The 22298-nt window shown below is 34.2% G+C and overlaps 1 protein-coding gene across 3 annotated transcripts in view; it reads right to left on the reverse strand.

Moving 5' to 3' along the window:
• STAG2 (STAG2 cohesin complex component) overlaps positions 1-22298 on the reverse strand; it is a gene marked incomplete at both ends in the record, with an annotated part of 100409 nt that overhangs the window by 35772 nt on the left and 42339 nt on the right. For all 3 annotated transcript variants that reach the window (XM_080718594.1, XM_080718595.1, XM_080718593.1), the window contains 11 exons: positions 2925-3017; positions 5640-5720; positions 5812-5899; positions 6216-6286; positions 8081-8284; positions 9151-9240; positions 9344-9436; positions 10941-11044; positions 11410-11527; positions 14748-14859; positions 21627-21734. In XM_080718594.1, coding sequence (XP_080574720.1) covers positions 2925-3017; positions 5640-5720; positions 5812-5899; positions 6216-6286; positions 8081-8284; positions 9151-9240; positions 9344-9436; positions 10941-11044; positions 11410-11527; positions 14748-14859; positions 21627-21734 — 1162 coding nt within the window. The remainder of the gene's footprint in view (positions 1-2924; positions 3018-5639; positions 5721-5811; positions 5900-6215; positions 6287-8080; positions 8285-9150; positions 9241-9343; positions 9437-10940; positions 11045-11409; positions 11528-14747; positions 14860-21626; positions 21735-22298) is intronic.

Raw genomic sequence — 22298 nt, forward strand, 5'->3', positions numbered from 1 at the left:
AGTGGCAGAGTTCCTCTAGGTTCAATCCCTAGTACTACCCCCCCAAAAAAAAAGATGAAATAAAGATCTAAAGGCTGTGGTACTTTGAAAGTACTCTCATCATTCACATGTAAGGTAATTAAGTGGAGAATATATAACTGTTAAACAACATCAGGTAGTCCTGTTAGTTTCTTAATAACTTAGGTTAAATTTATCAAGGAAATTAATAAGAACTCTGCCAAACAGAGTCAAAGAGTGGTAATATTAGCCAGAAGTTTTATCTTTGAGAAAGGGGTAATAAAAATAGAATTTTTACTTCAAAAAGTCAACCAGCAAACACGTGACTACTACTGAAAAGTTATGTTATAATATAGAACACAAAGTAGAATTTAATAATTTCCCTTTACTGGAACTAACTATACTTACCTTTTCTCTTTATTTATGCTTTTATACCTTTAATCCTCTTTTTTCATTTTAACACAAAAGAAGCATATGCCTATTAGGATATTTTAGTTTATAAAAACTTGCAATGCAACACAGTGAAGACATAAAGTGTTAAGTATGGGGATATTTAATAATTAGGTGAACGGGCATGTCAATTGAACTGACCAGGATATATTCCTGGAAGCTGTAAAAAAAAAAAACCCTGACACACGAGCTAACCACCTTATAATTGATCTCCAAGAACCAACAAAGATATGTATGTGCGTGTGTGTATTACACGCACACACATTGAAGTTACACAGGATTACCCACAAGGATTATGTGTAAAGAATAGGAAAAATTAAGATGTACATCTTGGTGGAATTTACAAATATAAAATAGCATTTCATACACTAAATTTGGATCTATGGTTAAAATCATATTGAGAGCTTAAACCTAAAGCTCAGTTTACTACTGTCAGAAATCTTGTTCCTTTCATCTGAGATGCGATGAAAATTAAGGTTCCATACCCTTTAATTGCTACAGTTCAAAATTATATACTTAAAAACTAAAGCAACTGCAACCATGTAATAGCTATGTAAATATACTTTTTATTTTGTAAGAAAAATGGAAAATTTAGCAATTGCATCGTGGCCTTTTAATAGCTAATTTATATATGCATAAGTATATGTATAGGAGAGGAAGAGGAGACACTTGGCAAAGAAAATAAGAAATTAACAACTGGGCACTGAATATAAATTGTTGACTCTAAGAAGTCCAAACATATTTTATTAAACTTAGTTTTGAGTCAGGCATGGTGGCTCACGCTTGTAATCCCCGTGCTTGGGAGGCAGAGACAGGAGGATCGCGCAGGTTCGAAGTCAGCCTCGCTGGCCTGAGACCGTGTTTCCAAATAAAAATATAAAAAATAGGTGTCTGGGAGTGCAGCTCAGAGGTAGAAGGGTTTCCAGGAACCCCAGTACCACCAAACACACACACACACACACACACACACACACACACACACACACACACACACATTAGTTTTGAGCCAAGTAAAGTGGCACACCACTAATCCCACATACTCTGGAGACAAGAGGATTATGAGTCTGAAGGTCTGGGTCCAAAAAGGGGTGGGGGTGGGGGTGGGGGAAATGGCAGTATAGCTCAATGGTAGAACACCACAAAGTTCAATTCCCAGTTACAAAACAAATTTTTATATTTATTTTTAATTTTTAATTTTAATTTTTTGGCAGTACAAGGTCCAGGGGCATTGTACTTCTGAGCCCCATATTTTACTCTTCATTTCTGAAAACATGGTATCACTGAGTTGCGAAGGGCCTAGCTAAGTAGCTAAGGCTGTCTATGAACCATAATCCTCCAGTCTCTGCCTCCCAAATGCTGGGATTACAAATATGTGCCACCACACCCAGCTGGTTTTGATACTTTAAATGAAATAAAGACAAATGACAAAAGGTTTAGTGTATTTGAACAACTTTCTTGGTAAATTAAAGTTAAGAAACCAACTACATTCTGCATTAAAATAAATAGTACCCAACATAATAGAGCTTCCAAATATAGCAGCCAGGGTGACTGCTGAGATTCTACCCTAGTGAAAGTTAAATCATGTGAAATATACCTGTGCTTGGGAGGCAGAGACAGGAGGATCATGCAGGTTTGAAGTCAGCCACACTGGCTTAAGAGACCCTGTTTCCAAATTTTAAAAATGTATAAAAATAGGTCTTGGGAGTATATCCCGAAGGGTTTCCAGGAACTCCACTACCACCAAAAAAAAAAAAAAAAAAAAATCTGGAAATCACTCTAAGCATTTTGACTACCCTTTATTAATATTTCTTATGACTCAATTAACAAAACATCTACCTAGTGGAAGCCTTTTAAAAATCATATTCCTATTGCTTGAATATTATATATATTCTTATTCATATCCATGTTTTGTATTCTTAATCCTATTAGGGACATAGAAGTTAAGGAGGCCTTAGTCCCAGGATCAAACCAGATAACAGTCTATTTCCAGAATTAAGTGGTTGTCAGTAATTAAATCATGAAGGCATTCAAGATGGGAAAGGAACTCTTGAAAGAAAGTAAGGATTGAAATTTTTTCAGTTTAGACAATGTCCATCACCAAGTTCAGGACAGCTGTTAATCTCAATACCTGATAGTAGTCTTAGAGATGACAAAACCTTATGAATATTTTTCTCTTTGAAGCAAACTTATCAAACTTGTTCAAGAATGACTTCTATGATTTCAAACACCTATAACTTGTATAAATGAGGTTATGTGTATCATAAAGAAACAACACAGAAGAAATAAATGTGAAAATAACCTATAATGCAAATTTAAACTACTATGTGCAAACTTAATATATTAATCTAATACTTAATGCATGGTTTATATATAAGCATATACAAAATAATTTTACTTTGCTCAATCTTATTATTATTCAATATTTTTACAGTTTAGATTTTAAGGTTGCTTACAAAAGATCTATAGCAAATACTAACCTGTTCCTTAACAGTAGTATTCACATTGGTCAGGTAATGCTGACATATTTGACAAAATACCCTCATTTGTTTCTTTAAACGAAGTAAGTCCTCCTTAAAAAAAATTAACATGAATGTTTTAAAATATTGTATAAACAACTCATTCAACACATGATTCAAATATTTTAAATTACATAAAACTATTACATATATTAACCCTTACTTGTACAAATTATTTGTAATTCATTTAAAAATGCTTCTTACTGAAAATAATAAATCATTAGAAATAAAAATAAAAAAGACCACTTTTCTTCGAAATCTCATCAAATTGCAGCCTTAAAATCAGTTATAAACTGGGCATGGTGGCTTATGCCTCAATCATAGCACTTGAGAGGCTGAGACAAGAGGATTATAGGTTTGAAGTCAGCTTTAGCAGCATAGTGAGAATCTCAGCAACCCATCGAGACCTTATTTAAAAAATAAAAATAAAAAAGGGCTAGGGTATATCTTAGACGTAGAACGCAACTGGGTTCCACAAGAAAAAATATCAGTTATATTAATAGGTAATATCCTAGCTGGGTGTGGTAGAACATACTTGTAATCCTAGTAATTGGGAGGATGAGACAGGAGGATCACAGATTCAAGGACAGCCTCAGAAAGTAGTGAGACTCTCATGAACCTAGAGAAACATTTACAAATAAAAAATAAAATCAATCTGGGGGTGCAGCTCGGAGATAGAATGACTCTGAGTTCAATTCTCATTACCACAAAAAAAAATGGGTAACATCCTAAGTTGTCTGTGTCCTATAGAATGGGAAATATACACAATTTTATGTAGCTATTTTTAATAAAGTCACTAATTCAGAATGCTTAAGAAGTAAACATTCATGATGAATGATTGTTTTATTATTTGAAGAGGGGTGAACACAGGTATAAAAGAAAATAATTTTTAAAAGGGATGGTATTTTCCATCTCCTATTTGAAAGATACTGATTGTACTTCTAAAACCTCAAGGGGCAAATATCAGTTTTGTGGTATTATCATAAATCTCAAAGTGTTTCTTGACCATACAACTACAAAGTGGAAACTTTTCATATATTTTTATATTTCTGTATATTGGGCATTTATTTTAAAATAAAATTATTTTATAAAAATCAATCACATTGGCCAAGCGTGGTGGGCACACTTATAATCCCCGCGCTTGGGAGGTAGAGACAAGGATCGCGCTGGTTTAAGAGACCCTGTTTCCAAATAAAAATATAAAATAGGTCTGGGAGTGTAGTAGTCCAGAGATATCAACAACAACAAAAAAAAAATCAATCACATTAACTTAATTAAGCTACAATCTCTAGCTCATCCTCTAATACTGGATGCAAAGTAACATCAATATCTGCTTAGTATGCATAACATAAATTAAGATACAGATTTAAAATCAGAAGTTCGTTTTAACACATTTGTTGAGAACTTAACTAAGCTTCATCATAAATACTTTCTATTCACCATTTTTCTCTATTAAAATATTACTGTTTTCCATTTTAATTTTTAACTTTAGACATAGGTGAATAACCATACATATGTTAATATGGTCACTATTTTTACTCTAAGCTTGATATATAACTAAATACACTGCCTGAATTTTTTACAAAAACTGCAGTGTTTTACCAATAATACTGTATTGATATTTTTCAAGAGTAAAAAGCCATTTGTAAATATAATAGCATCTTAAATGTACAGAGAAATTCTAAATATTTAACATCTTTTCTGTATATTTAGGCAAAACACGCATATTAACAATACGATTCTTTTTTGAAGAAAATACCTAAGAAATACTAAATCTGTAACTCTTTGAAATTGCTTAGTATTTGTAAAAGTAAGAACAAATAATATTTAAGGAAACATTTGTAAGTATAATGCTTATTATGTTTTCAATTTACAAATGGAAAAGGCAGTCCTGGTTAGTTAAATCACTAAACATATCAAGATTACCATTATGAGTAACACTTAAGAGTTCTATGTGATAGCAGCTGATACATTACAACATTCAATCATAAAATGATTTTGCATTAATTTGGAGTACCACTAGAGAGATCTTGAACACAAATAAGGTGAAACTAAAATAAACCAGGGAATAAAACAATTTAGGGAAGCTGGCTTGTGCTCTTTAACTTAGGTACTACAATGGCCACATTGGTTTGTTAGTTCTTTGGTCATGATTCACAAAATCCTATCTATATCTACTCAAGAATTTTGAGAATATATAAAGTCATAAATTATGCCACCTTCATATGGGAACAATTTTTAACTAAAATACATACCTTGAAAATAAACCATATCTAATGCCCTTTCAATGAATATACAACAAAACTAGAAACAAGGTTGTTCTCTAAGTACATATTTATAAATATGTAGAATAAAAACAGCAAAACTTCATTGGAATTGGTCCTATTGAAGATATACATTTGAAGCCAGGTGTGGTGGCACATGCTTGTAATCCCAGTACTTGGGAGGCTGAGACAGAAGATTCATGGGTTTGTGGCAGGCCTCAGCTACTTAGGACCGCCTCAACTTACTGAGGCCCTGTTTCAAAGTAAAGAATAAAAAATAGGGCTGAGGGTGTAGCTCAGAGGTAGAATGCCCCTGAGATCCATCGCCACTACTTCAAAAAAAGAAAAAAAAGCACATTTGCTGAAAACCATGAATGATACTTAATAAAAACACTTCTAAACCACCACAAACCTTTGTAGAGCTGCTTTCAGTTATCTTAGCAAGCTGCCAAAGGATTACATAGTGAGTACACTGCAGTGCATGAATAACAATCTGTAAAGAAATAAGAAAGTATAGGTAAAACTTAAAAGTCATAAGTCTCCATTCTCAAAATTAAATTTGTAATTTTTAAGTAAATAAAAACCTGCTCAGGCATATCTCCATTTTCAATTCCGGTTTTCAAGAGTTTGTAATTACAAGCAAACAAATCCCACTTTGAAAGATCATGGGCACTGTAAAAAGAATTAAGTTATATTAAAAAAAAACTAAGCCTACATCTTAAATTGATTTGTACCTGAATGGTAATATTGCTAAATGTAATACAGAAATATTTTAGCAAAATATTTTAATATACATCAGAAATCAAATATACCTTTTAAACAACTGTTATATAATTTTTACTCATTCCCCAATTTAAAATAAGTTTACCCATTTTTTTTCTGAAAGCAAAACAAAACCAGAAAATCATATGAAAATAATTTTAACTCTCAAAGCATGTTGATTTTGCTACTTTTAATAAATAAGAAACAAAAAAAAAATTCAACTTACTTATGGAAAGCAGTGATCCTCTTCAATGTTGACAATACCTGATATGCATCGTCTTCATCAGGTTCTTCCCCCTATGAATATTAATTATACATTGTCATCAAAATAAAAAAAAATTCTAGGCTACCAAAATAATGATATCACCTTGAGAAATACAGAATAATATAATAAAAACCATTAATTAGTTTCATCATCCAATACTTAGGTCTGTCCAAAATTAAGGCTATAATGGTTTGAGTATTCAATAAACATAAGGTTGTTATATCACAGGAATACTACGCCCCGAAGGAAAAAAAAGGAACAACTGTATTCCCTTTTTAAATAATAATAACACAAAACAATGAAGATGTATACTATTTCACAGTAATAATGCATTAGGCCAATAAATAAAAATATAATAGAGGACAAGACAACACCTAATTGAATAAAACCTAGTTATACTAAGAAAAGAAAAGAAAAGAAAAATAAAAATAAAAAATAAAAATAAAATAAAACCTAGTTATACTAAGAAAGCTACATAAAGCCGGGCGTGGTGGCACATGCTTGTAATGCCAGCATTTGGGAGGCTGAGACCAGAGGATAGTGGTTCACGGACAGTCTCAGCTACTTGGTGAGGCCCTTCGCAACTTAGTGAGATCCTTTTTCAAAATAAAGAATAAAAAATAGGGCAGGGGGTATAGCTTGGAGGTCAAATGCCTCTGGATTCCATCTCCAGAACCACAAAAAAAAAAAAAAAGGAAGAAAGCTACATAAAACCAATTATAAATAAATGAGGGGAGAAACCCTCTGAATAAGTACTAGATATGCTAATCTTTTATGAATATCAATATTTGTTAATATATTTTCTAATACAAGTTAACCAAAGTTTCAGAATATTTTATAAGCCTTACTACATAAAAAATAAAAATTTTTAAACACTACAGAATCTGCTAAATTCAACTACAGTTCTCTCATGAACATGCTTGTTTTTAAACCTTAATTTACTTTCTACAATGTGAGTAATTAAACTTAATTAACAAACTATTGTTTGATTTTAATTAACTTGTCCTAATTGCAATCATATTTAGCCAAAAGTAGAACCATTACAATTTTTAACTAAGAATGTGATAATTGTACATCAATGTATTTGTTAAAAAATCCTTCAATTAGTAAAGCTTAATAAGCCTGTTACACACACAAACACATACAATTAAGTAATTTTATAAGAGTGAGAATTACAAAGTTCATTTAATTTTTGTTGCAATAATGACAAAAGTGATATGAAAAAAGCTAAAGGCATTAATTTTGCTATTATGACTTTTTATTTTATTCAAATAACTTAAAATGCAAAAATATATTTCCAGAAGTAAAAACAATCACAATAAAAACAGAGGTATAATTGACTGCCAATACACTAAGCCTCTTTAGAAATACAATAGAAAAAACATAAACTCCAAAATAGCAGTGGCTGTCATTGCAACTTACAAAGGCTCTATAATATCAAAGATCACAATGGGCTTTCCCTCAGTAACAGGACCAAAACACTAAGAGACATTCCTTAGTTTTTAAAGTTCCTTTATCTCAGTGTAGTACTAGTTTCCTGTTCACTTAACAACTACCCTATTCCCACTTACTCAGCTAAAACCAAATTGCCTTGCAGATCATTTCTTTAAAACAAAAGGAAAGATGTGGGTTTTCATTTCACGTTAACTCACGGATTCTTACCACTTTCCTACTTTGGTGGAGGAATAATAGTAACTTAATGAGTAACAGAATTAAAAGCCTGAATATTTATCAACATATTGCTATTCTGTCAGCAGGATTAATCCTTAAGTAACTAATCAGGTTACTGGAGGGGAAGGGCCCAACAAACAAATACATAAATATACCTCTTGCAGAAAATCTTCAAGCAGTCGGTTAAATTTATCTGCCAATTCATCTATCAGTTGACTTCTTGAAATATCTACTCTGTTGAAGATTGTGAACTCTTCATTACAGAGTGCATGATAAGTTTTAGAACATGCTTCCAAAACATCTGTATCTGTGTGCTTCTCTACAATATTTCGTATCTGGCGCAATAAGGCATCCAAATGCTGAAAAATAATTTTTTAATTAAAAGTAAGGCATAGGGAAAGGTGTGGTATTGCACATGACTATAATCCCAGTATTTGGGAAGTTGAGACAGAAGGATAACAAGATAAAGGCCAGCACAGTAACTTAGCAAGATCCTCAGTAGCCTAGCAAGACCATTTCAAAATAAAAAAAGAACCTGGGCGGTGGCGCACACTTGTAATCCCAGCATTTAGGAGGCTGAGACCAGAGGATCGTGGTTCGCGGACAGCCTCAGCTACTTAGTGAGGCCCTCTGCAACTCAGTGAGACCCTGTTTCAAAATAAAGAATAAAAAATTGGGCAGGGGGTGTAGCTCAGAGGTCAAATGCCTCTGGATTCCATTCCCAGATCCGCAAAAGAAATTATATATGTATATATAAATACACATACATACATAAGGTGTTTTTCTAATCATGATAATTAAGTATGTTGATATGCCCTGAATTACTTCCTTAATTTCAATGGGAATAATATTACCTATCTCATAGGCCTTTGGTGAGAATGTTAATAAATATAAAGAGTGTATAAATATTACTAGAACTTATTAAAAGGATCAATGTATATTTGCTGCTTTTATTTTGCAACTATTAGTATCCAGTCACCAATGGGAAATATCTCTAAATTATTAACAATGTAGTCACATAATACCTTAAAAGGAAGTTATGGGCATGAAGCAAAGGAAAATCTCATTACCCCCATCCTCTAAATTCAATTGGTCAAAAAATATAGATGACATGTAAGATAGAGGATTCCTTTCATTTTACAAGAACATATTTTTAAAATATAAACAAACATCAAATAAAAAATTTCTCTTCGAAGTTGTTTTTTATGTACAGAAAGCAGCTTACCTTTTCTAATCGTCCAGTGGTGTATATTTCCAAGTCAAAGTACTGAGGCAACTGCAACAAGTTAGTTACCTTTTCCGCATCTACAGAGTACTTTGAAATAAAAAGATCATGTTGAAAACATCATAATAGTATTAAACATTATAATATTCTGAGGAATTTTGAAGAAAACCTGTAATGTTTTAGTAACACTTACTTTTGCTAGTAATTGAGGAAGGGCCACAGCAAAAAGTTCAGTGATTTTTGTCCTGTCATCCAACTGTGTCTTCTTTTCCTTAGCTGTCAACACCTAAATATACCGAGACTTACATAAATATTTATTAAGCACACTAACACCATACAATTATCAAGTTTTGGATAAGACATAAAATAAGTACTAGAACTATTTTAAACAATGGGTATAAAATTTATCCTATAAAACCCTAGACCTAATATTAGCACAAAAATTTTTAACTTATTCATTATTTTTAAAAAGTCACCTGAAATCATAAAAAAGACTGAATAGTCCTAGAGGGAAAATCAATATACAAGTAGACTAACCAATACTACCTTTGGATAGAAGAAACAGCAGTTAGGAACAAGAAACTAGGAGCTTATATAATAAAGAGGTTGAGAAGCATTTCAGCTTACTCTACACCCTATGGGTCACAAACATGGGTTATATATTCAAAATAGTTGTTACCAGTGATAAGAAAGAAATAAAACAATTCTTTTAATAAAATAGGCTGGGGATTTAGCTCAGCATAGAGGTATTTGCTAACATGTGCATGGCCTTGATTCAAATCCCTATCATTGCAAAAAAAATAACTAATGGAGAAAATAGAATGTATTGTATACCGTAAGTTTTGGTATTATTTGATGAAATTTTGTTCATTTATATACAAATAGATTTATTTTATTTTTGTGCTTCACATTCAAAAAGGTTTGAAAACCTGTGGAATTATTGGTATAAACTGCAAATGCATGTGAACTTTTGCAATGATATATTAAAATTTAATCCCAGAAAATAAAAAATCTCCATTTTATTTCTAATTTTACATTATGAGAAAAATGCAAGCCTAACCAGGCATGGTGGTACATGATTGTGATCCCAGCACTTGGGAGGTTAAGACAAGAGAATCACAGGTTTGAGGCCAGCCTCAGCAATTTAGTGCGGTCCTCCACAACTTAGTGAGATCTTGTTTCAAAATAAAAGAATAAAAAGTAGGGCTGGGGGTGTATTTCGGAGGTAGAATGCCCCTGAATCCAATCGCCAGTACCACAAAAAAACAAAAGCAAGCTTATAAATAAAACAAATCACACAATTTCACCGATTAAAATTGTGCACTAGCTGGGTGTGGTGGCGCACGCTTGTAATCCCAGCACTTGGGAGGCTGACACATGACCATTAAAAAGATTCGAAGCCAGCCTCAGCTACGTAGTGAGCAACCTAGTGAGACCCTGTTTCCAAGTAAAGTATAAAAAAATAAGTCTGGGAGTTAGCCTGGAGATAGAAAATCCCCTGGGTTCCAACCCTAGAACCACGCACACAGACAAAAAACAAAAATTGTGAACTACATTCATTTGTGAAGGCATGGACTGTCAACTGCCTATACTGTATATAGTACCGAAGTACCTTATGGAAAGAATTCAAATTTCTTGGATTGCTAATGTTTTAAAACATTTATTTCTAACACACACACACACGCGCGCGCGCAAAAGTCTTCTGAAAAATAAAGTGTAAGAATCAAGTATTTTTTGTTTCAAAAATGATCAAAATAGAAATTTAGAATATTGAAAATCTATTAGCATACCCTTTTGCCTGTCCCTCTTCCCACAGGAGGATGACATTCAGCTGCTTGTCTAATAGTACAAAGCATTATTTCAATGAGAGCACTCTCTTGTCTATCTGTTAATGCTAAAAAAAAAAAAAATCAGAGTTAACCTACTTTTCTTACACACCACTTGCAACTATTATATAACAGTTTCTTCTGGCTATGAAAATGTACAAAAGAAAACCTCATTACTTATCAAGGAATAGATCGGAACAAGTTAAACCTTTCTAAACCCATCAACGTTCCCCAATTGTATACCACTGATCCACACATCTGAGCCAAGAAAATATGACACACATTTACATCTTGTGACACAGCATAATATTCATATATATGAAAAAAATTTATGTGCAAACTAGGGTTTCCTTTCAATTATTTTAACACAAATAAAAACAAATGGAATGAGTAAGAGTAAGACAACAAAAATGCTATAATTAAATATCCTTACCTTCCTCTCCACTGAGTGGCTCCTCTAGCAATAAGCTATTCATACATTCCCAGTCTTTCAGCAGCTCAGTAGCACAGTCCCACATGCTATCTACAAGGTATGCAGCATGCTCATGTAACTGAAATTAAAAACAGCAATGTGCTCTTAGACAAATAGTATACTAGCCTTAACTCAAAACACTGAAAGCTTTGTTGGCACAATATACAAACTCTCATAAAGCAATGTGCTTTGAGGTCAAATGGAAGAAAGGGCATAGAAGAAATTGCCTTAGCTTGCTGTTTATTAAGTCATTCTTGTTAGAAGCATCATTAAACAATTTCTTCAATAACCACTAAAACATTAAAATGAAAATGACTTTATAAAAATTACATGCATTGGGGGTGTAGGTGAGGTAAGGGTCTTGCCTAACATGCATGAGGCCCCTGTTTCAAACAACTGCAAAATTAAGTGACTATATTCAGACTGACTATTTAGATAATATTATACCATTTAATTGCTTTTAATTCTTAAATATATTATTTTATTTTAACTGAATGGGAGTGGTAATGGTTAATTGAAATATGGTTTACTTGTCAATTCAACTTATAGGCACTGTAATTCTCTTCATTATTCAAAGTATAAAGACCCTATGACTTCCCAACTCATTTGAGGGGTTGAACATAACTATGATACCTAAAACTACTCAGGATATTGTTAAGTTTTTAAAAATTTACAGGCCAATCTTTCATAAAAATAGTGAGAATATTCTCAAAAATTGCCAACGTGAATCCAGCAATACATATATGAATATGTGTGAGTGTGTCAGAGTATGAGAGAGAGAGAAAGAGGGAGAGAGAGAGGGAGAGAGAGAGGGAGAGAGAGAGGGAGAGGGAGAGGGAGAGAGAGAGGGAGAGAGAGAGAGAGAGAGAGAGAGAGAGAGAGAGAGAGAGAGAGTGTAAAATCATGACCAAGGAGATTTATGGTGGGAATGCAAGGTTGGTTCAACAATATTCAACACATTAGCTGGGCGTGGTGGTACACATTTGTAATCCCAGCATTTGGGAGATTGAGACCAGAGGATCGTGGTTCACAGACAGCCTCAGCTACTTAATGAGACCATCCACAACTTCGTGAGTTCCAAATAAAGAATAAAGAAAAGGGCAGGGGACGTTTCAAGAATAAAATATAGGTTAGGGAGTGTCGCTCGGAGGTCAAACGCCCCTGGGTTCCATCCCCAGTACCGCCCCCCCCAAATCAAAAAATTAATACAATAAAACAGAATAATCTCAAGAAATGCAGAAAGGCATTTTACAGAATTGAATATCCATTCATAACAGAACCTCTCCTTAATAGAAAGGATAGAAGGAAACAACCTTGAACCAATAATATCTATTGCAATACCTATAACTTAGCAATATAACTAATGCTTAAATGCTGGACACCTTCCCTGTAAGAACAGGAACAATTAAAAATACTGAATCTTACTACTATTATTCAATATTCTACTGGAGTTAGCCAGTTTAAAGGCAGTAAAAAAATAAGTAAAATTACTCTTATTTACAAATGACCTGAATGTGTATAAAATAAGTAAAATTACTCTTATTTACAAATGACCTGAATGTGTATTGAATGAAAATCCTAAGAAATGTTTTTCTTTCCTTTTTTTCTTTTTGGCAGGATGAAACTCAGGTACATTCGACCTCTGAGCTACACCCTCTGCCCTATTTTTTATTCTTTTTTTTTGGTGGGGGGGGGTGGTACTGGGGTTCCTGGAAGCCCTTCTACCTCCGGACTACACTCCCAGACCTATTTTATATTTTTGAAACAGGGTCTCTTACGCCAGCGTGGCTGGCTTCGAACCTTGCGCGATCCTCCTGTCTCTGCCTCCCAAGCGCAGGGATTACAAGCGTGCGCCACCATGCCCGGCTTATTCTTTATTTTAAAACAGGGTCTCACTAAGTTGTGGAGGACCTCACTAAGTAGCTGAGGCTGTCAGCAAACCACGATCCTCAGTCCTCAGCCTCCCGAATGCTGGGATTATAAGCATGTGCCACCATACCCAGCTTAAAAAAATTTATTTAAAAATTACTAAAATTGCTGGGCGTGGTGGCGCACACTTGTAATCCCTGTGCTTGGGAGGTGGACACAGGAGGATCACACAGGTTCGAAGCCAGCCGTGCTGGCCTAAGAGACCCTGTTCCCAAATAAAAAAATATTTTAAAAATTGGTCTGGGATTATATAGGCCAGAAATAGAAGGGTTTTCAGAAACCCCAGTACCACCAAAAAAAAAAAAAAAAAAAGAACTAAAAGAGATTTAGCTCAGTTTTAAGTTGAGATCAATATTCAAAAACCAATTATATGTCTATATGCAGAAACAACTAGAAAATCAGGTCATTAAACTAATTATAAAAATATATGACATGAACATCAAAAAGTGAATTTTGAGCCCACTCAAAATGTATTTCTGTATTACTGGAGACTGAACACATAGGTGTTTTCTCATTGAGCTACATGTCCAGCCTTTTTTAATTCTGAAACAGTCTCATTAAGTTAATTCGTGCTAGGCTCTAACCTGAGATCCTACTACCTCAACCTCCTAAATTCTAGGATTATAATCATGTACCACTATAACCTAGCTCTCAATATATTAAACAGGTAGAATTTATAATTTAAGGGAAAACTGAAGAAAATCTATCTTTACAACAATATTAATAGCAAGCATTAACACTTAAGGCTTAACAATATATGCAACATTTTTATTAGTATGGATTATCTCACTGTTACCTGAGAAATTATTAGTGATCTTTTTACTAGGAAACAGGATTCAAAACAATTTTTAAAAATCAAGATTACACAAATAATAATCAAAAGTGGCCAGCTGTTTTCAGAATTGCTAATAAATTCTCTCAATTTAACATCATATTAAGCTGGGCGTGGTGGCGCATGCTTGTAATCCCTGCGCTTGGGAGGCTGAGACAGGAGGATAACACGGGTTCGAAGCCAGCCTCAGCTACTTAGAGAGGCTCTCAGCAACTTAGTGAGACCCTGTTTCCAAATAAAATATTAAAAAAAAAAGGTCTGGGAGTATAGCCTAGAGGTAGAAAGCCTCTGGGTTCCACCCCCAGTACCAACAAAAATATATATATAAATAAAAATAAACATCATATTAATGGGAGAAAGTATGTTAATTTTTTCTGGAGGAATTAATGGGAGAAAGTATGTTAATTTTTTCTGGAGGAAGTAGATCTCTGTTATACTCAAAATTTAGTATCACATGGAAGATTTAAAATGTACATCATTTTAATGCCGTCTAAAAAATTATTTGAACATATGTATGAAATAAACAGCATAAACTAACCTCACTTTCCAGAAAGAAAAAAACCAATGTCTTAACAAGGTTGGCATTTGGACCTTGTCTTCCCCTCCTTTTCATCATTCCATCCTCCTCTGGATCTCTACGACTGAAGAGCCTATAAATAAAGAAATATATTCATTTTAAAACAGAAAATATTTGTGAATATCCTCTAATATGCCCAAACTAGGGAGCATTGGGGATACCAGAGGGACTCCAGATAATGAAAGGGAAATCTCAGCAAAGTTTAAATGGAAAGATAGGAGAGGAAGAAGGCTGAACTTGATTGATGAGTGGCTACATCTGATTATGTGTAAAAGTATGAATATAGCATGGTTACCCTGGATTCATTGTTGGGAGAGGGGAAGGGAAAACGGGGTGGGGGCCAAGTACAGTTTAAATGTATATCATTTGTTTTCAATTAAAAAAATAAAAATAAACTTTGTCTGGATTCCATACTTAAACATCTAACACAGGAATAAGGGGATATATACAATATTTTTTTAACATTAAGCCATCAAGCAAATAAATTCCATAAGCCTTTTTCATTCCAGTCCTGAAGGTACTGGAGTCCTTTTTTTTATTGAGCTCATTTTGTGGCTTGAAATCTTTTTAATATATATTTTTATTGGTGCATTGTAATTATATATCATGAGGGTCAGAATGATAGAAACATATGCATACCACATTTAGTGTGTTCACCCCCAGGTTCTAAACTAGTTCTGTTCACCTTCCTATACATCTAATTGAGATTGGTGTTGATAACTTCATATATGAACATAGCATTATTGGAACTGTGACCTCTAAGTCCTTTTATTAAATTACCCTTTTTTTGTGGTACTGGGGATTACCGGAAACCCTTCTACCTCCGGGCTACACTCCCAGACCTAATTTTATACTTTTTTTAAGCTTTAAAGAAGTTTATTAGGAAGATAGAAATACAGAAAATAGAAATACAGCTCCATACCAGACTGGCATCATAATTTTATACTTTTTTATTTGGAAACAGGGTCTCTTAAGCCAGCATGGCTGGCTTCGAACCTGTGCAATCCTCCTATCTCCACCTCCCAGGCCTGGGGATTACAAGAGTGCACTGCCACGCCCGGCTTAAACTAACTTCTCAAGTTAATTATAATAAGGTATAAGTGATTTCTCTTTAGAAACCTTAGATACTAAGTTATAAGTGATTTCTTTTTAAAAGCTTTATGAAATGTTATAATACTATTTCTTTTCATAAAAGAAACAACACTGGACTCAGGATGTAAATATATGGTACGTCTAAGGACCTTAGCTTGATCCTTAGCACTTCAAAAACTATACTAACAAACATTTATGCACAAAATCTGTGATACATATTCTTCTTTAAAACTGAACGTATTTTTCCTTCTATTCTTGCAACATTATTGCGACTCAGCTTCCATTTTCTATGGACAGTGTGGCTTTTATTCCTCAGAAACAACAAAATAAAGCTAATAATGGATTAACAATTCATAGAAATCTAAAGGATAAAAAGATTGTTTTTTAATGGTACTGAGGGTTAAGCCCAGGGATATTCTACCTCCGGTCTATACTCCCAGATCTATTTAATACTTTATTTGGAAACACGGTCTCACTAAGTTGCTGAGAGCCTCACTAAATAGCTGAGGCTGGCTTCAAACTTGTGCTATCCTCCTGTCTCAGGCTCCCAAGCTCTGGGATTACAAGCGTGCGCCACCACGCCTGGTTAAGGATGGAAGTTTTAAACAAGCAACTCTTTCGAATAAACACTGAACTACAAATAGACATTTTAACCAAATCTTAACCCAAAAAAAAGGTATGTGTAGTATAAAATGTTCTATTTAAAAGACATTATATTCCCATCCAGCAGACCACTAAGCAAATAAGAATAAACAGTATCTCAAACAGAAATAAGATCTTAACATGTTGGGAATTAAAAATTATCTCTCTATAATGACACTGAATGTAAACGGCTTCAACTCCCCAATAAAAAGACATAAAGTGGCAAAATGGATTAAAAGCCAGAATCCATCCACCTGCTACTTAGAAGAAACACACCTTACGAGTAAAGATAGGAACAAACTCAAGGTAAAGGGCTGGAGCAAGGTAATCCATGCTAATGGTACTCGAAGACAAGCAGGAGTAGCAACTATGATATCAGACAAGTTAGACTTCAAACCCAAACTTATTAGAAGAGACAAAGAAGGTCACATTTTACTGGTAAAAGGAATAGTCCAGCAAGAGGAAATAACAACAATCAACATCTATGCCCCAAACATAGGGGCAGCTACTTTCATAAATCAAACTCTTTGTGAATGAAGTCACACATAAATCCCAACCCAATAACACTGGGAGACTTCAACACACCTCTCACAATACTAGACTGATCTTCCAGACAAAGGGTCAGTAAAGATGCCTCAGAACTAAAGAACAACATTAACCAAATGGACCTGTTGGACACATGTAGAATATTTCACCCAACTACAGCTGCTCACGGAACCTTCTCGAAAATAGATCACATCCTGGGACACAAAATGAGCACTAGCAAATTTTTTAAATGTTACATACTTCCCTGTGTCATTTCAGACCATAATGGAATGAAACTAGAAATCAACTATAAGAAGAACCCAGAGAAACAACATAAACATGTGGAGACTGAACAACACACGCCTGAATGAAGAATGGGTAATAGAAGATGTAAGAGGTGAAATCAAGAAATTTCTAGAAACAAATGAAAATAAAAGATACAACATATCAAAAAACTCTGGGACACTTTGAAGGCTGTTTTAAGAGGAAAATTTAAAGCACTGAGTGCTCACATAAGAAAAACAGAAAATCTTCAAATAAATAGCCTAACGACATACCTCAAAGCCCTTGAAAAGCAGGAACAATTGAACCCCAAAGCCAGCAAAAGACGGGAAATCATTAAAATTACAGCAGAAATTAACGAAATAGAGAATAAAAAAACAATACAGAAAAATCAACAAAACCAAAAGCTGGTTTCTTGAAAAAATTAACAAGATTGATAAACCACTAGCTAACCTAACCAAAAAAAAAAGAGAGAATCAACCCAAATTATGAAGATAAGAGATGAAAAAGGAGACATTACTACTGACAGTGTAGAAATCCAGAGGATTATCAGAAACTACTTTGAAAAACTATACTCCAACAAAATGGAAAATCTGGAGGAAATCGACAACTTCCTAGATAAAGACAACCTTCTTAAACTGAGTCAAGAAGATATTGAACACTTAAACCAACCAATAACAATCAAAGAGTTTGAAACAGCAATAAAGAGATTACCATCAAAGCCCAGAACCAGATGGTTTCCCAAGCGAATTCTATAAAACCTTTATAGAAGAGCTAACCCCAATACTACTCAAACTATTTCACGAAATATAAAACACCGGGACTCTCCCAAATACATTCTATGAAGCCAAAATCACACTAATAATGAACTTGGATGCAAAACTATTAAACAAAATACTAGCAACACGCATTCAAAACCACATCAAGAAAATCATACACCATGACCAGGTAGGGTTCATCCCAGGGATGCAAGGCTGGTTCAATATACGAAAATTAATCCATGTAATTCATCATATAAACAGAATCAAAGACAAAAATCACATCATCTCAATAGATGCTGAAAAAGCATTGGATAAAATTCAACATCCATTTATGATAAAAACACTGCAGAGAATTGGAATAGAAGGAACATTTCTCAACATTATTAAGGCAATCTACAATAAGCCCACTGCCAACATCATATTAAATGGGGAAAAACTTCCAGAATTCCCCCTAAAAACTGGAACGAGACAAGGATGTCCACTATCACCACTTCTCTTCAATGTAGTACTAGAGACTCTAGCCAGAGCAATAAGGCAAGAAAAGGAAATCAAAGGAGTACAAATAGGAAAAGAGGAACTCAAAATTTCACTATTTGCAGATGACTTGATACTATATTTAGAAAACCCAACAAACTTAACCAAAAGACTTATAGAACTGATCAACAAATTCAGCAAAGTATCTGGATACAAAATCAATCTTAAAAAATCAGAAGCTTTCCTGTACACCAACCATAAATCCACTGAAAAAGAAATTCAGAAAACATTTCCACTCAGGATCTCCCACAAAAAAATAAAATACCTAGGAATAAACTTGACCAAGGAGGTAAAAGATCTCTACAAAGAAAATTATAAAACACTGAAAAAAGAAATCAAAGAAGATCTTAGAAGATGGAAAGATCTTCCATGTTCATGGACTGGCAGAATAAATATCATTAAAATGGCCATCCTCCCAAAAGTGATCTACAGATTTAACGCAATGCCCATTAAACTACCAAGATAATTCCTCACAGACATAAAAAAATCAGTCCTTAAATTTATCTGGAATAACAAAAAGCCCAGAATAGCCAAGGTAGTTCTCAGCAACAAAAACCACGCAGGAGGAATCACAATACCTGACGTAACTATACTACAAAGCCACTGTAATGAAAACAGCATGCTACTGGCAAAAGAACAGATGTATAGACCAATGGAGCAGAATAGAAGACCCAGAAACAAGTCCACACACTTTCAGCCAATTGATTTTTGACAAAGGGGCCAAAAACATACACTAGAAAAAAGATAGCCTCTTCAACAAAGGGTGTTGGCAAAACTGGTTAACCATATGAAAAAATTGGAAATCAATCCCACTTTTTCACCCTGTACAAAAGTCAACTCACGATGGATCAAAGACTTGGAAATTAAACTAGAGACCTTGAAGCTCCTTGAAGAGGGCATAGGTCCAACACTACAACACATAGGCACAGATAAACATTTCCTCAACAAGACCCCAAAGGCACAACAAATTAAAAGGAGAATCAAATACATGGGATTGCATGAAACTGAAGAGCTTCTGTTCAGCAAAGGAAACTATCAAGAACTTCAACCGAGAGCAAACAGAATGGCAGAAGATTTTTGCCACCTACACCACCAATAGAGGACTAATATCTAGAATATACAGAGAACTCAAGAAACTCAACAATAAGAAAACAAAGCATCTGATAACAAAATGGGCAAATGAACTAAATAGACACTTCACAAAAGAAGAAATTCAAATGGCCAATAAATGCATAAAAAAATGCTCAACATCACTGGCAATCAGAGATGCAAATCAAAACTACCCTGAGATTTCACCTAACTCCAACCAGAATGGCAATCATTCAAAACACAAACAACAACAGATGCTGGCGAGGATGTGGAGAAGTGGGAACTCTAAGACATTGTTGGTGGGATTGCAAATTAGTGCAACCACTTTGGAAAACAGTATGGAGAATCCTCAGAAGAATGGGAACAAATCTACCATTTGATCCAGCAATACCACTTCTGGGTATCTATCCAAAAGATAGGAAGCCAAACTACCAAACTAATGCATGTGTATCTATCTATGTTCATAGCTGCACAATTCACCATAGCCAAACTATGGAACCAGCCAAGATGTCCATCAACAGATGAATGGATTACAAAACTGTGGGATATGTACACAATCGAATTTTACTCAGTCATCAAAAAAAAAACCTCAATTACATCATTTTCAGGTAAATGGATGGAACTGGAGGACATTATGCTAAGTGAGTATAGTCAGTCACAAAAAATAAGAAATCAGATGTTTTCCCTAATATGTGAGAGTTAGGGAGAAATGGATCATAGGAGGAACTCTTGAAAGAGGAAATCCTATAGAGGAGCAAAAAAGACAACCTAAAGGAGGAGAAAGGAGGGGGGAAGAGGAAAATCTCTAAAACACATAATGTACTTAAACATATCAAAGTCAATCACTAAGCCAAGCAAGGGAGGGAGGGACGGGGAGGGAATGGGGTGGGAATTGGGTAGGGGTTAAATCAGCGATGAGTACATGTTTATACACACAAGTTTTTTACCCCAGTATGATGTTTGAATATAATGCACCAATAAAAAAAATTTAAAAGAAAAAAATACCAATAAAAATAAATAAATAAAAATAAATAAAAGACATTATATATGGGCTGGGCGTGGTGGTGCATGCTTGTAATCCCCGCACTTGGGAGGCAGAGACAGAAGGATCGCGCAGGTTCAAAACAGCCTCAGCTGGCTTAAGAGACCCTGTTTCCAAATAAAAATATAAAAAATAGGTCTGGGAGCATAGCCTGGAGGTAGAAGGGATTCCAGGAACCCCATTACCACCAAAATAAATAGATGATAGATAGATAGATAGATAGATAGATAGATAGATAGATAGAATTAAAAAATAAAAGACATTACATAAATAACATCTGCTGAATGTTTTCTATGATCAATTATATCTGTCTCTATACTACCTAATCTGAAATGGTTAATAGCATCATAAAAGAGACCATAAGATTCTTGAAATTTTTATACCTAACTACATTAATTTGTTAAAGTAAAACTATTAATATTTTCTCAGGGAAAAGAAAAATAAGCTCAATATTGTAATATTTGGAAGCTGAAATAGGCAAAAACAAGAGTAAATAACTAGAAGAGGTCAGTCTTAATGTAAAATAGGTAAGCTTAAAGTATATCCATTAGTGGTTGGAGAGTATAATTTAGTGGTAGAGTACTTGCCTACATGTGTGAGGGAGAGTTCAAGCCCCAGCAAGGCAAAGAAAAAAAACCCTATGTCATGTGTATATGTGCCCATAGATATTTAACTTAAAAGAAAGATGCAATTGAAAGAGATGCAACTGGAGAAACATAGTTTTAAAAGAAAACATAAAGTGTGAAAGTATGACTTTGAAATGCACTAAATGTTCTATTTTATAGACATTTAATATCTAATATCAAAGTATATCACAATAAGTACTGTTATGAAAGTATACTTTAAAAAGTAGTAAGAGAAATATAAATTTACTTTTTATACAGAAATTCTCCAGCTGCTACTGCTACTGGCCGGTGAGCTGAATAAACCAGGTGATAGACATTTTCACAGTCTTCTGCAGTAAGAACTTCTTCACTACTCCTAAAACAAAATAGGCAGTAATGAGTTTTTAATAATGTCATAATTCTAAGCATATTAAGAATAAAAAAAACTTCATGTACTTTTTTCATAGGTTTGTGCTAAATAAAAAAAATTTAAAAAGAAAACAAACCTTTTTTTTGGTGGGTCTGGGATGAAACCCAGGGGGGTTCTATCTTCGAACTGCACCCCCTGCCCTGTTTTTTATTCTTTGTTTTGAAACAGGGTCTTACTAAGTTACAGAGGGCCTCACTAAGTAGCTGAGGCTGTTGCGAACTGTGATCCTCCGGTCTCAGGCTCCCAAATGCTGGGATTACAAGCGTGTGCCACCACGCCCGGCTTGAAATCAAACTTTTTTGTGGTACCGGGGATTGAACCCAGGGGTACTATACCTCCAAGATACAACCCCCCCCGCCCCGTTAATTTTATTTTGAAACAGAGTCTTGCTAGGTTGCCGAGAATCTCACTAAGTTGCTACTGAAACTTCATCTCAAATCCATGCCTCCTTTCCCAGACTCCCAAGTACAATCAAACTTAGGTAATTACCATCTTTTGGAAAAAAGCTTG

Source organism: Muscardinus avellanarius (assembly GCF_963383645.1).
Source record: "Muscardinus avellanarius genome assembly, chromosome: X".
NCBI lineage: Eukaryota > Metazoa > Chordata > Mammalia > Rodentia > Gliridae > Muscardinus > Muscardinus avellanarius.